The following is a 16,480-nucleotide window of genomic DNA, read 5'->3' on the forward strand; positions in this document are numbered from 1 at the left end:
ATACATCAAACAAACATACTTAATTACTTAATTTACATTAAATTTAAATAATTATCAACCATAATTACTCAACATCTAATTACTTAAAAAAAAAAACAATTAAAAATCCAAAGCAAGTAATCATTTCCATTAATCATCATATCAAATAAAAATAATAATAAAAAAAAACAATTTCATTCATTAAATAAATTAATAAATAAAATCAACGTAATAATTTATTATTATTTTCTTATGATTACCATATTATGAATGAACACACGATAAAATGACTCTATCGTATCACGATGGCGCTGATTGAGTATCAATTTCATTACACATAAATAAATAACAAATCTACGCATACTCACACGTTAATACACTCAACAAATATATATTTACTTATATATATACATACATACATCTAAACACATACATTATAGCAGCTATCAGGTGAAAATGATGACGTTTGACACCGCATCGACACAAATTGTACACAAGCGCCTTAATCACCCTACTTTATCTAACTCTATACTACAGTTAAATATCAATAACCATAATACAAACATACATAAATAAATATACTTAAAAATAATAAAATAAAAAAATAAACAATAAACAAATTAATCCCATAATTTAAATAATAAATTTGTGACAGTGATCTAGTCATCAATAAAATTCAAATAATAATAAAATTTTAAATTTAATTTTATCAAATCTACTTACTAATAATTACATATAATACTGTAGACATTACATACATTCATCCATCATCCATACATGTATATACGTATGTATATATATATATATAGTTTTTGACAAGTACGCGCGTATATTTCGCGGCCGTTCTTTCTCGGTCTCAAAAGCTTCTCCCGAACCCTGGCGGATTTAACCGATTGTATTAAAACGCATTTATCTACATGTATATAAAAATAAATAGGTATAAGCATGTGTTTACATATGTATATATAACAAATCGACGAGTCCAGTAGCTTTATCACTTAGTGGTAGTATTATACTAAATATACATGTACTTCGTATATATTTAATTTTAAAATAGTGGTGGTTGGCGGTAGTAATGGTAGTGGCGGCGATGGTTTGTCGTCGTTTATTGTTGTAGTGTCGGTGGTACTGCTAATACTATAATAATAATAATAATAATAAAAGTTTAATAAAATATATAAAAATATATATATCTATAATATATATAATAACAAGAAGTGCAACTATCAGATATACTACACTAATAAAAAAAAACTACACTACATAACTCAGATATAGTATTAAAGATATATTATATATATGTATATATAGATATATGTATATATGTATGTATAAAAAAAGAGTGTAGTAAGTGTGTAGTATGTACTGTAAGTAAAGTGAGTTGGTTGGTTAGTTAACATACTACAAGTTAAGACTTAGCGGTGTATGCGCGCCTTCTTAATTCTTCTTTACCTTGGTGTTGTTATATTTAACGTAAATTGTGTGTTGTGCAAAGGTTAAGATAAATTATATATGAATATATCTATATAAGTGTATATATAGATGGATAATGATAATTATAATTTATTGGTAATAATAAAAATAAAGTGAAGTATAAAATAAAATATTTATAGGATTTGAATATTTAAATATAAATATAAATGTATATTATAGATTATATATTGCAGAGATAAATATTACTTGTAATGAGGAAAAAAAAGTGATTTAGTAGGAAGGTGGTGTGAAATTATAAAACATGAAGATGTTTATTATTGAGCGTTGAAGAATTAACCCGAGGGCGGCTAAAAAACATGGGAAGATCGAAGTTTCCAGGCAAGCCGCCGAAAACGGTAACCAGAAAACGAATCAAGGTTCTCGGGCGGCCAGAAACAACTCAAAGTGATTCCGTAACCGTTGCTGAAAACATTTACTATGGACTTTCACTGTTCAATGAAACATTTGGCGATAATGAGAAAGTATGAATTTATTTGCAGTTTTTTTTTCGCTTTTTTTTTTGTTGAGAATAAAACAAATTTTGGTGTTTTTATTTTTACTTGATAAATTTGTTATGGGTTTAGTGTTGCATGTAATTTTATATTACAGGGTTGTGATATACATATATATAGATATATCATTATATTATTTTATTTTATGATTTTTTGTTTTATTAAACGACGCAGACACTTTGTTGTTGTGATCCGCCGATAGAGACGCGCACACAAGGCGCCGATTTGATTGCGACTTGAAATTATAATTGATTTTTTGTTGTTATTATTATGAGTATAATTAATTTACTTTTTATGTATAAATAACTGAGAATCACATGTAGATTTTTGAAGCGGGAAGTTTTTAAAAAACAATTTTGGAGTTTGTGATTCAAAGTAGTATTTTATTTTATATATATATTGGGTTTATTTTGATGACAACGGGTGATGTCATTGAGGCTTTATTTTTTATGGTATGAAGCCAAGCTAACAGACACCATAGTGCGTGTGTTTTATCATATATTTTGACAGTAGATTTATCGTATTTGTTCTTTTGCTTTGGTCTTTGGATTACTTAAAGATAATAATGTTTATTTTTAAATGGTTTTATGGTATTTAAATTTAAATAGCACCATAACCTATCTATTTGATTTATTATTTTAATATTAAATACTTTGTTTATAAAAATTATTAAAATTTGCACAAGAAAAATTTTTATTATAAAATAATATGATACTGAAGTTAGTTGACATCTAATAATTTTTTGAATTTTTTTTTAAAACAAATTATAAAAAAATAAAATATTTGAAAAAATTGCACCTATAGTTTTTTGAATTTTCTACATGTGCATTTTTTTTTTTTTTTTTTTTTTTTTTTAAATTGATTTGTTGAAAAAAAAAAAAAAAAAAAAAAAAAAACCGAAAATTCTTGATTGTCCGTCAACTTCAGGATCATGAAATAAAAAAAAAATCTTATTAGGACTAAAAAAAATTTCGCGTCTAATTTTTTTCTCGCTCCAAATAATTCTTTTTTTTTTTGTGCAGAAATTATTCGAAATACTTTTAAATGAAATGATAATTAAATAAATAATTAATAATAATATATTTTATTTTTAGGAACGTCGTCCATTCCATGGTTTTAGCAGTAAAGAAGCTAAATTATCAGTATCATATATAAAAACAACAAAGCAAGATACCGATAATGACAAAAAAGTAAATAAACAATTAAATTCAAATGATAAAATAAAAACAAACGAATCATCAACAGAAAATTTATTATTAAAACCATTGGAAAATGATAATAATCAATTAAAAAACAACGATCACAATAATAGTAATTTATCGGAAAGTACAAGTAATAATAATATTGTTAAAGAAACGGTAAATGTTAATAAAAATATTAATAATGATGATGAAAAAAAATTAAAGAGTGGCAATAAATCAAAAGTTGGTAAAGGGGTTGTTAAATTTAAACGTGTTGTACGTACACCGATACTGAAAGCCGTTAATAATATATTGGATCGTCATCAACGCACACGACAGCTCCGTAATAGTACAGCAAAACGTTTACTACAAAGGGCTAAGTACAACATTTCGTCGAATAATCGTAACATTACAATTCAGTCTAGTGATAAATCTAATGCTATTAAAAAATTCGTCCTTCCAATGCGCAGTGCACATTCATCGCGTGTTATCAAGCCAAATAAAAGATTTATTGAGGAATTAGAACAGAGTCCTAGCAATGATAATGACGATGGCAAACAGTCGAAGAAAGCCAAGGCGTCGAATAAAAATAATCGTAATGTTAAATCTAAATTGAAGCAATATAAAAATAATTCAAACTCATCGAAATCATTAAAAAATTATAAATCTGTGAAAGGTAAGGAAGACACTAGATTTAAAAGAAATGGAAGTCAGGTAAAAAAATCGGGTTTAATGAGTAAAACAAAAGTAAAACATAAAATAAATGATAATATTAATTCGACATCAATAAATAAATCATCAGAATCAAGTTCTAATGAATCATTACTTTTAAAAGTTCTTCCTAATTTGAATACTCCAAATGTTGAGTCTTCCAGAGTTAAAACACGATTGAGGATACCCAGTGAAACTGCTATTGATTCTGATAATTTATTATCAGTAAATAATGAAAATAGTATACGAGATAATAAAAAAATTGATTTCATTAATTCAATTATTTCATCATCATCCTCATCTTCTGATGACAACAATGATTGTATGGAGGATACTGTTAGTAATTATGATATTGCCAGTGAAAATCCACTTGATGCATTTGAATCTGACAGTTCATTATCAGAAAGTACAAGTGAGAGTAATCACAACAGTGAAGATGAACAGTCCGAGTGGACGGGTATGAAATTAGACGGTGGCAAAGTGATATTACGTAAAGCGAGATTAAAGCTTGAGAATAAAAATCCAGGAGGTACTGAAGGTCCATTTTCAGTTACAAATATCCAACATCAGCACCATCATCAGCAACATCACCAACATAGTCATAGTAGTAGTAATAATATTAGTAATAATAATAGTAATAACAATGGAAGTATTAATTCAAGTTTAACTGGTACAGTTAAATGTGGAGTATGTGGTGCAGTACGTTTTTATCGTTTTGTTAAGCAAGCACGTAAATTTGGTATCTACAGTTGTGAATCGTGTCGTAAATTTATCAGTAAGATAATAAAGCATCAAGCTTGCGCTAAGTCTACCAATACGTCACTTCCTGTATTGCAGTGTCACAAAGGTGATGGTCTGTGTTTAGTGCCTCCAGTTGTACGCAGTCAACAGTGGAATTTAATGAGATGTGCTTATAAAGCGCGTTGTCCAGCTTGTTGGCTTAAAATGTGTCTGAAATGCTACAATATACCTACGTCTATTAAAGCAGGATTGAATACTTTACTTCCGCCTTTACTCAGAGATCCTTTGATGTCATTGGGGTCCATTAATCAGGACAGCAATGAAGTAATTTGTGGTCAAAAAAATGTTTCAACTAAAATAAATTGGCCAGCTGAAGACAGTTTGGAAAAAAATCTATTCAAGTCAGCAATAAGTTGGACAGGAATACAGGAGAGGAAGGTTGGGTATCAAAGTGGTCAAGGATTATTGACAAATAAATTTAACAAAGTTGATTATCCGATATCTATGTCATTGAGTAAAAAAAGAAAAAAAGATACGAGGATAAAGATACGTAAGAAAATAAAAAGTCCACTTGTATTGTCACCCCCGTCAGCCTGCTCGTCGCCTACTGTCGGCCAGTCTACTCAGTCACTTCGACAGAGGGTTGATCTCAAAGGCCCACGGGTTAAACATGTCTGCCGTAGTGCTAGTGTTGCACTTGGTCAGCCAATAGCGACTTTTCCTTCAGCAGATGAAAAAGATGAGTCTGATGTCAGTAGCAAGAGTCTGGTGAGCGCTAAAATTAAGGACGAAGAAAAAAGGCCAGATACCAGGGAAAAAGTATCGAAAAGTAATCGAGAAAATAATGCCAATTCGACAAATAATAGTATCGTACAAATGTCTTATGTCAAAAAAAATAAAATCCAATCAAATAATTTGGTGTCGAGTAATCACAGCGTACGTGCACTTGCTAAGTTGACAAAAAATAAAATTCATGAAATATCTATCGATTTTTGGGAGCAGTATGACCCAACGGAAGTTGGTGCTAAAGGTTTTGCTCTGATAGCATCGGAAATTTTTCCTATTCCAGCTATTTGTTTTCTTTGCGGTAGTGCTGGAAAAGAATCTGTAAGTATTATTATTTTTTTAAAGGTAATAATGAAAAATCTAGTCTGTAACTCTGGATGAAAGACGATTTCAGACTGCGGGCGATGTCAACCTTCACCCTGGTCTGCAATCGTTTTGTTTCATCCCTTGTCACATAACATACCATTTTTTATTTACAGTTAATTAATATAATAATTATTTTTAATTGCAGTTAATTCACTGTCAGTGTTGTTGCGAACCCTACCATGCATTCTGTCTTGAACCCAGCGAGTGGAATGCCTGCGTCCAACCAGACTGGTGCTGTCCACGCTGTACAATCTGTCAAACATGCTCTCTAAGAACCGGGCCAAAATTATCGTGTATACGTTGCCGCCAATCTTTTCATCATTCGTGTCTATCAAAGTCGGGTGTCAATGCCAGACTGTACAGCCCAGATCGGCCTTATATCTGTCAAAATTGCGTTAAATGTAAAAGCTGCGGTAGCGAAGGTGTCAATGTTTACGTTGGTAATTTACCTCTATGTTCAATGTGTTTTAAATTACGTCAACGCGGGAATTATTGTCCGCTATGTCAGCGTTGTTACAACGAAAATGATTTCAATACTAAAATGATGGAATGTAACGAGTGTTCATGTTGGGTCCATGCCCAGTGTGAAGGTTTGTCCGATGAATTTTATCAAGTACTAAGTTATTTACCAGATTCAATTGAATTTACATGCAGTCAATGTTCACCAAATCAAAATTCAACCTCATGGCGCAGTGCCATTGACAAAGAATTAAAATCTGGTTTTGTTGCTGTGCTAAAATCATTGAGTAAAAATCGTAAGGTCTGTAATGCCCTCAATTGGAGTCCAAGAAAAGAGTGCCTGTGTAAGCCAATTGTCAGTGTAAGAAAATTATTAGATTTTTCTGACGCTGATAATAACACTAGTAAGCTTAATAATTATAAAGAATTAACAGTAACTGATAATAATGAGTCTGAAGATAATAATTATGATAAATATTCAAACAATGGTGATAATAAAATTGATCCTCTAAGTCGGTTTGATTTTGAAGTTGACGAACAACAGCAACAGCAACAAGAAGTTCCACGCAGAGGTTTAAGAAAACTCAAACAGAAATTCCATCTTAAAGAATGCTCTGTACGGGTTAAAAATTGTATTGTCAAAGATGGTAATGATTCTAGTAGCAATAGTGAGTCTAATAATCATCAGTCATTAAATACAAACTATAATTCAAGTACGACACGTGAGTGTATGTGTTTAGATGAAAATATTTTAATGAAACCATCGCCAAGTCTTATGTCCGTAAAACGTAAAGTAAATAACAACGAATATCAATCTCTTTTTCAATTTCACTGTGATATGGACCATGTTGTTAATAGAGCTGGTAAACAAGATCTCACAATACTTTATCATAGATCTCTACAGGAAATATTTCCATGGTTTGATCCCAATCAAGCTAAAGTTAATTCTTATGACGATGAATTGTCATCTTCTTCAACTGACATTGATGGTGATGGTGATTCATCGGTATCTAAATTAAATGATTCTATTTTAGAAACGTGGAAAGAGGAAGTTGTCAAAGCATCAAAAGCTATCACTATGAGAACGGGAAATATTTACAGTGAAGTTCAGTTGGAAGACACGAGACTCTGTGCTCTTTGCAAAGCTACAGGAGATGGTAAAGAAAATCGTGAAGGCCGACTGCTGTATTGTGGACAGAATGAATGGGTCCATGCTAATTGCGCTCTCTGGTCTAATGAAGTATTTGAGGAGATTGACGGGTCATTGCAAAATGTCCACAGCGCTATTTCACGTGGACGTATGATCAGATGCGGCGAGTGCGGCAAAAAAGGTGCAAGTGTTGGCTGCTGTGCTAAAAATTGCGGCAATACGTTTCATTATCCATGTGCAAGAAATGCTGGGCTGGGATTAAATGATGACAAGACAATTTATTGCTCATTACATTTATCAAATTGTATTAACAAAAATCAAAATGATGAAGATAATTTTAGTTTAAAGAGGCTTGTTTACGTTGAGATTGAGAGAAAGAAGAAAAAATTCGTTGAACCTGATAAAGTTAAAGTGATGATTGGCTCTCTTATGGTCGACTGTTTGGGTACGATCGTTCCTGAATTTTCCGATACTGCAGACAAATTAATACCCACTAATTACAAGTGCTCGAGGCTCTATTGGTCCACTAAAAACCCTATGAAAATCGTCAGGTATTATATACGTACATATATAAAAACATGTACGACAGATATTAATTTAGACTTGGATCACAATGTGACGATAGATCATTCGAAAGAACAAGAGGCTGAAGAACGTCAAAAAATAGATAATTTAATAGTCAAGCAAACACTTGATTCATTAATTGATTCTGTTTATAATCGTGAGATGGATGACAATCTTGCTGAACAAAATAATACTGATCTATTGCCACCGGAAATAACAGATGTAATTTTTAAAGATTTGCCCCACGATCTCTTGGATGGAATCTCAATGCAAGATATTTTTCCTAAGATGTCTTATGAAGATTTTTTAGCAATGGATCTAAGAAATGATGGTATATTTGGTAACGATATACTTAAAGATGAAATGTTGTCTTCAGATGTTGATGATGAGATGATTAAATTGTCTGGTGATAATAAATTAACCAAAGATTCTCCCTGTATCTCAGATATAGCTGAGCAAAATGACATATGGTTACATCTTGAAGCTAAAAGCAGCGTTCAAGAATTTATGGATGATTTATTAAATTCTAAATCACAAAAATTTGGTGGTAAAGAATTAAAACGTTCTAAATCAGAAGTTATTGGTGGTAATGCATTGGTAGTTGGTAATCAAAGACGACATCATCAGAGATCTTGTAGTTTAACTTGGAGTTGTAAATTAGATGGTACTTATGGACCAACAGTTAAACGAAGAAAATTATCACGACCATCAACAGCAATAACCGGTGAAGTTAACAGTTTTGTCGTTGATTCTGCCGAAAAAAATTCAATGTTTCATGAATTACGTATACCTGAAAGTATTATGGTTACTGTCGGGCGAACGACATCTCCTACAATAAACGAATCAGTAAGAGAATTTAAATATTGCATTGAAGATCCAGGAATAAATCGACGTATGATGCCTACAAGAGAAGACAACAAAGATCACAAACGCCTGCTTTGGCACACAAGACAACAACCGCTAATGCTTCAAGTTGACGGCCCAGCAGATCCAAGTAGTGCAAGTGAATGCAGTTCCCCAGAGTATGACGTTGAAGAAAAATTAAATTCCGACGGTTATAAAATAATTGTCAATGAACAAGACAATTTATCGGACACTGATTCCGAGGAGAGTCTTAAAATACCACAGCTGGATGGCGCAGATGACATTTCAAGTGATGACGAGAGTCACAGCAATCCAATGGATACCATAATATATGTTCCTCATACTATTGAAGATGGTCCAGTAACTTGTAAACGTTGTCAGTGCACTTACCGAACCCATGACAGCTACAACAGGCACTTGTCTAACTGTGATATTGTAACGACAAGTGACAGCGACTCGGAGACGATTGATCACAAATGCGGGCCTTCATCGTCCACCTTTTTTGATGATTCATTTTCGCCGCAATTTGTCACACTGTCATCACCATCACAAGGCCGCACATTGTCAACAGATTATCCAGATATACAGGCAACCTCACCACTTGAAGCTTCAGTACCGTCACCACACACTGGTCTGCAAATAGAACCAATAGCCCAGGCTCTAATTACACCACAAATTCACAGTCATGAGACAGTGGAGACTCTTCATCAGACAGTATTGACATCTAATGAAGTTATAGTTCAAACTCAGTATACAAGAACAACTACAACATTACCCAATTCATCAGCAACAGTATTACCTCAGGATAGCAGTATAAAAATAATTGAAATAACAGATTCGCCGACACATGAACAGACATCACCAAGTATTACATTGTCGGCAAATGATAGTAATCATCATCAAGCTGTTGTCAGTCCTTATGTATCACAGACTATTCAATCTGTTGATACTCCGGTGGTAATTAGAGATATTGACGAAACTCATATCAATCAACAACAGCAAAATCATACAATTATCTGTAATAACAAAGTATTAAAACCAAAACCGCGAGTTGTTAAAGCTAAAACAAAAATGATAAAACCTCAGTATGTTAAAAATACAATAAGTCAGCAGCATCATCTTGAGCCGATACGTTATCAGACAATTCATCAAAATACATCGCCGATGGTTCATTTACAGCAGGCACCAAGAGCCGCAGCACCAACAGTTATTCTCCAGCAAGTACCGTCTTCAGGAATAATGTCAGCTTATGTTGATACACTTCAGCAACAGTCTGATCAAAATTTACAATACATCACAACAATTGGAGGTCAAGAAGCAGCATACAAGCCCCAATTTATATCAACAAATCAACTCGTACCTGGTGCATATATTCATGCAGCTTCTGATAATCTTCTAGCACTTTCCAATGGCGGTATTTCTGTCTTACCAAGTGTACAAATTGGACAGCCTCAGCCAACTGTTTTAGGAACGATAATTCAACAGCAACCAAATGCTATTCAATGCGGAGTTATATCATCAGAACAATTAGTTTTAAGTTCAACTCCTACTTTAGAAATGTTTACTGATTCTACTGGCAGTATGTTTGTCTCTAGCCAGCCAATGTATTACGGACTAGAGACAATCGTCAGTAATACAGTCATGTCATCAAGTCAATTTGTTGCGGGTGCAGTGCCACAAGTATTAGCCAGCAGTTATCAAACAACCACTCAAGTATTTCAAGCATCAAAATTAATGGAACCAATTGTCGATGTACAGACAATACCAAGTGTATCAACAGTTCAAGCAGTTCAAGGAATTTCCAGTGTTCCTGTACAAACTGTACCAGCACAAAATCAAAATGTACCGACAGTCCAATCAATCCAAAGTATACCAACTGTACCTAATATTCATGGTAGTTACGTTGTTATGAATCCACAAGCTACTGATAATTCAATACCAACAGCACTTAATAATCATACGTCTGTAAATATTACACCAGCACCATCAACTGATCAAAACTTTGATGGCTTATCAAGTTCTATTATCAGCACGGAACCTGTAACAGCTAAATTACGACTTCAGGAACCAGAAATTGTTAATTCGGTAGCACCTTATATAGACATGTCTTCAAGATCAATGTCAACAGCAGTATCAGTATCAGTATCAGCGCCAGTAGCAGCACCAGCACCACGGGCAATTCAAAATCATCAAAGTATACCGCGTATTGCCGTGCGTCCAAGTCCAGTATCACAACAAGCCGTCACGCAGCCCAATTACAGCCAGTGGAAATTTATTTCTGAACCAATCTATAACGTGGAACAGCACACTGTCAGTAGTAGCACGAGACCGTATCTTGACTCAAAACACGTGTCTGAAAATACTAGTATGATAAAGTCAAGTTTATCATCAAAAGTATCGCCACTATCAAATCACTGCGTCACGCAGCGTGATATTATTAAAAAATTAAATAGTTGTGATGTTATTAATAACGTTAATGATATTTATGTTAATGGATTGTCAAGTAATTATGCTAGTTCAATAACTTCAACACAAACTGGACTTAATATCAATAATATCAGTAATAACACCAGCAATAATTACAATAAAATAATAACAAGTGTGGCACCAACGAGACCGATGAATCGAGTCCTGCCGATGCAAGCTGTTGTACCTAAACCTGAAACGATAAAACCGGATATTAGTGACATCGAAGAACCAACGAAAGAAATTAAATTTACAATTGAATCTGAGCCTATTGAATCATTAGATAAATCGACCATTGATTTAACTGATACTTTAGATAAAAATTTTGCAGATAAGTTTTTTAGTGACAAGCCGCTTATTGCTGATGACAATTTAATAGACGATGAAATTTTATTTAATGACAAATTGTATGATGATAAAAAATGCGAAGAAATAATCGATAGTAAAATAATTGAAGAAAAATTAATTGAAGATAAAAATATTATTGAAGATGTTAAAGTTTTTGAAGGTAAAAATGAACAAAAAATCATTATTGATGATAATGATGATAATGATGATGATGATGACGATGACACTGATGATGAGTATGATGAAAAAGAAGAGTCTGATAGTGAAGAAAAAGTAAAAGTTGATGATGATCATAGAGATAAATTAAAAAATGCCTCATTAAAAATAGTATTACAAAAACAATTACAAGATGGTTCTTATAAAATAACGCACAATATTAAAACAAAAACACCAACATCAACAACAACAGCAGCTCCAGTTCCTGCTCCAGCTCCAGCTCCTGCTGCTGTTGCTGTTGCAACTAAAAATCCACCTAAAATAACATCTGTTGAAATATTGCCGTCAAAACAAACTCCTCATATTGGGTCATTGCAATTATTGCCAATTAAAAAATTTACACTGAAGGCCAACAAAGTAGAAGAAATCCCACGTATTATTATTGACAGTAATAAAGAAAAAGATTCAATTACTAATTTATCAAAACCAAAATTATCTGCAACTTCTGTTAAGACGTCAAGATTTTTATCAAAATCAAAAGTTGATCCACTTACTAATAATATTATTAATAATAATAATACCATAAATAATCTGAGTACTCCGAAAAAAAATGAACCGAAATTAATGTACGAAATAAAGTCACAAGATGGTTTTACGCATACGGCGTCATCAATGTCTGAGGTCTGGGACTCAGTATTTCAGGCGGTACAAGCGGCGCGAAAGACGCACAATTTGCCACCACTTACACACAATCCGTTAACAGAAAATTTAGGCTTAGACAACAATGCGACGGTTTATTTGGTCGAACAGTTAGCTGGTGTTAACAGATGTACTAAATATAAACCTAGATATCATAACTTAAAACCACCGAAATCATTTGACAGTGACATTTTGTCTGGATCTGAGTATGGATCAGCACGAGCTGAACCATTTAAAGATCGTAAAGTTCATGATATGTTTAGTTGGCTGGCATCACGACATCGTAAACAACCGAAAATTTTAGCGGTCTCGGAAATGGACGTCAGACGAGCTGCTAGTACTAATTTACCGATGGCTATGAGATTTAGAATGCTCAAAGAAACTTCTAAAGAATCTGTTGGTGTTTACCATTCTCACATACATGGCAGAGGATTGTTTTGTTTGAGAGATATCGAAGCTGGGGAAATGGTTATCGAGTATGCTGGCGAGGTACGTAAACTTTTTTTTTTAATTATATTTTATTGGTACTTGATACCCCCTTTTAAAAATATTTAATAAGTCAACTGTCAACCACATGAAAATTTTATTAATTAATTGAAAAAAAAAAACAACGTGGTTACAATTACTGAGGTATAGATTTTAAAAAATTACTTAGTTGTTAGCAATTAGGAATTAAATGACATTTGGTAATTAAATTTAAAATTATAGTTCATTAATAAAATTTTAATAGAATTGTGACTGTTAGAAGTCATTGAATATTTTTAAAAAGGGGACATTGTCTGAGTCTGAAGTAGTAATAGCACAGAACAACTTTAAGATGTCATAAAGATGTCTTTTAAAAAGACGACAAATTTGTTTTGTCTCAAAGCCAAGTCTGTTTGCATAAATAAGACATACAGCTGTTGGTTTTAGAATTCATAGGACATTTGTGTTTTTTTTTCTATTCCAAAAAAGTAATTTAAATTTAAAAATCATTTAGAAGATTTATTTGAAAATTATTTGTACTTTTTGTCGTCACTTGTGTCGTGGCATAAATTTCAAACCGATTTGTCAACATTTTGGTGCCTTATCGATGTCAAAAAACATTGTTGTCTATTTTAAAATTATTGCTTTAACTTTTTTTTAATTAATTAATTAAATTTTAGTACGCTATGACAGTTCGTCGTTGAATATTTTTAAAATCTGGAAGATATTGTCTGAAAATGCTCTAAAATTTATTTATTGCAGGTAATACGCGCATCATTGACTGACAAACGTGAAAAATATTATGACAGTAAACATATTGGTTGCTATATGTTTAAAATAGATGATCATTTAGTTGTCGACGCAACAATGAAAGGAAATGCCGCGAGATTTATAAATCATTCTTGTGAGGTAATTAATTATTATAAATAATATTCTTAAAAATAATTACTAACATTATTTAATTCAAATAAATAAATAACTAATTATTATATTACAGCCCAACTGTTATTCAAAAGTCGTTGATATACTTGGTAAGAAACATATATTAATATTTGCCTTGAGACGTATTACTCAAGGAGAAGAGTTAACATACGACTACAAATTTCCATTTGAGGAAATTAAGATACCTTGTACTTGTGGCTCACGAAAATGTCGTAAATACCTCAATTAAAATTATCGTTAAGTAGACAAGTGAAAAAAAAAAAACAAAAAAAAAAAAAAAAAAAAAAAAAAACTTAACGTATTATCAAACAACGTCTCGAGCAATAGCGAGCAATTAAAAAGTAGCTTTTAACGATTCGACGGTTCAAAATAATTAAAATAACCTCGATAAGTATATATTTAAAAATATTATTTAAATACACAACTACAATTCGTCCTACTAAAATAATTATTTGGTTAATTTGTTAATAGATCGCAGCTTTTATTTTATTATAATTATTAAATAGATAGTATACTAAGAAGTATATACATATATAATTATTATCACAGCGATATTAAATTTTCATTTATAATTTTTACATACGTATTAGATTTATAATAATAATTATAAGCATAATTGCTTCTTTTGATGCTCTCGATTTTATTATATTCGCCATTGCGTGATAAATAATTCATTTATTTTGTATTACTATTATTACTATTACTACTAAATAGCATTACATACTGGGGCTTTTCTTACGCATACATTTATATGAATATATATATCTATGATTGATTAATAATCCGGTTAATGCTTTACATTTAATGAATCACGATTAGTGCTGTACTGCATTAGTGATAATTATTTTTTTCCTTTCATATAATCATGACATGTTTAGTATATACTTTTTTTACTTTTACTATATTTAATTCACTTGCTAAAATATCTGTAGTACCCAATGCAGTCAATGATCCCATTAATTATTAGGATTTTTAATCGTATCTATTACTTTAGACTTCCGATAATTATTAAAATAAAAAGAAAGAAAAAATAAAAAAAAAAAAGTTTATCTTTTAAATAATATTTAAGTAAAATTATAATATTAATAGTAATGACAATTGATTTAAATAATGTGGGATATATCCAGATAATAAGAGTGTACAGTGTATTTTATTATTGATACTAGTTTTATATTTTATTTTTCATGCCTGCTATTAGCCAGAGCTAATAGAATTATTTTTATTGTAAAATATGTAATAACTTTATACTTTTTTTTTTTTATATAATTTAAATTACGTCTTTATAAAAAATAAGTATTGCTTATACAAGAAATACAATAATCAGAGAAAAAATATGAGAGAGATGAATGAAAAAAAAAATTTTAGGCGGGAGAAAATAAAATTTGGTTTTATAAACTACTTTGGCAGACATTGATTAAGAATATTAATAATTAAATTCAATCAGATGACAAAAAAAAATAGGGAGAAAGCAATATTCGCCTTTCTTATATAAATATATATTAAGATATAACGCATTAAATTTGCAATATAATTAACAAAAAAAAAGAATCTGTGTAGAGAATATTACAGCGCGAGGTAAAGTGGGCATTTTAATACTTTACTTTTTTTATATACTTTTTCTTCGCTTAATTGATAAATAATTGATCTTTTATTATTTTAAAGTATTACGCATTATTGTGCTTCCACTTTAGTCATGTATTATTATGGTTTTATTTTTTTTTTTATTGACCCGAAAATCATGTGCTTTTATTTAACCGTAAATCATTAGCTCTTATAAATACAGATTTATTTAAAAAAATATCTATTTATATATAGATATATAAATATATATACTTCAATCGTCCGTTCCTTCAATTGTAATGAAATCAATATTATTTTTAAAGTAAATACTTGTAATTACAGTTGAAACAAATATGTTTCATTACATACAATAAATTTCCATGGGGAAATAAATTGTAATCGCGATTTGCCTTAAATTCGTAGTTAAGTCTACGCTTTAACACGGTGATGATAGATTTTAGGAATAATAATAAACGTAAAATCTCGCATTATCATTTTTAAATTATCTAATATTATTTTTTCTTTCTCATACAATGATATTAATAATAATGATAATAATAATTACATGTAATTATTGTATTAAGATAAATAATGTAATATCTTTATGATAATAATGATCAATATCTGCCGAGGTAGACGTCCCTTCAATTTATTGGTGCTCTATGGACACCGCTAAGTGCACTTTTCATTAATTAAAAAAAAATAAAATAAAAAATAAAAAATGGTAATAAAAGAAAAAAAAAATGGCCTAGTGTTAGACGAGCTGCGAATTTATGTTGTGTTTATTTACAAATAACACTTGATGAAAGATAGAAAAAGAGTGTGAGAAAAAAAATAAATTAATGAATTGTGAGAAAATTATTATAAAAAAATAGTCTATTAATTATAAATTATTTAAGAAAAATTAAATTAATTAAGATAAGAGATAAATGATGGCAGGAACATTATTAGAGCACGCAATAAAAAATTTAAAAAAAAATAAAATGAAATGTCGAAGAGCACTTAAATTTTTAATCGGCCTGGTTTGGTACAAAATATGTATGGTGATGAGATGTAAA

General features: G+C 30.8%; 1 protein-coding gene across 4 annotated transcripts; it reads left to right on the plus strand.

Moving 5' to 3' along the window:
- The first annotated feature begins 153 nt into the window (after window positions 1–153).
- Window positions 154–15,903, plus strand: LOC103574171 (histone-lysine N-methyltransferase trithorax). Of its 4 annotated transcripts, none has more exons than XM_053740832.1 (6): window positions 154–1,565; window positions 1,647–1,934; window positions 3,059–5,704; window positions 5,895–12,944; window positions 13,683–13,829; window positions 13,918–15,903. In XM_053740832.1, exons 2-6 carry the CDS (start codon window positions 1,770–1,772, stop codon window positions 14,089–14,091), a joined length of 10,182 nt encoding a protein of 3,393 aa, XP_053596807.1. In that variant the 5' UTR covers window positions 154–1,565; window positions 1,647–1,769; the 3' UTR covers window positions 14,092–15,903. The 4 variants fall into 4 exon arrangements, with proteins under 4 accessions (XP_053596807.1, XP_053596806.1, XP_053596804.1 ...); XM_053740831.1 differs by having other exon boundaries at window positions 154–1,548; window positions 1,633–1,934; XM_053740829.1 differs by having other exon boundaries at window positions 154–1,548.
- Window positions 15,904–16,480: the final 577 nt, after the last annotated feature.

This window comes from Microplitis demolitor, chromosome 7 (assembly GCF_026212275.2).
Source record: "Microplitis demolitor isolate Queensland-Clemson2020A chromosome 7, iyMicDemo2.1a, whole genome shotgun sequence".
NCBI lineage: Eukaryota > Metazoa > Arthropoda > Insecta > Hymenoptera > Braconidae > Microplitis > Microplitis demolitor.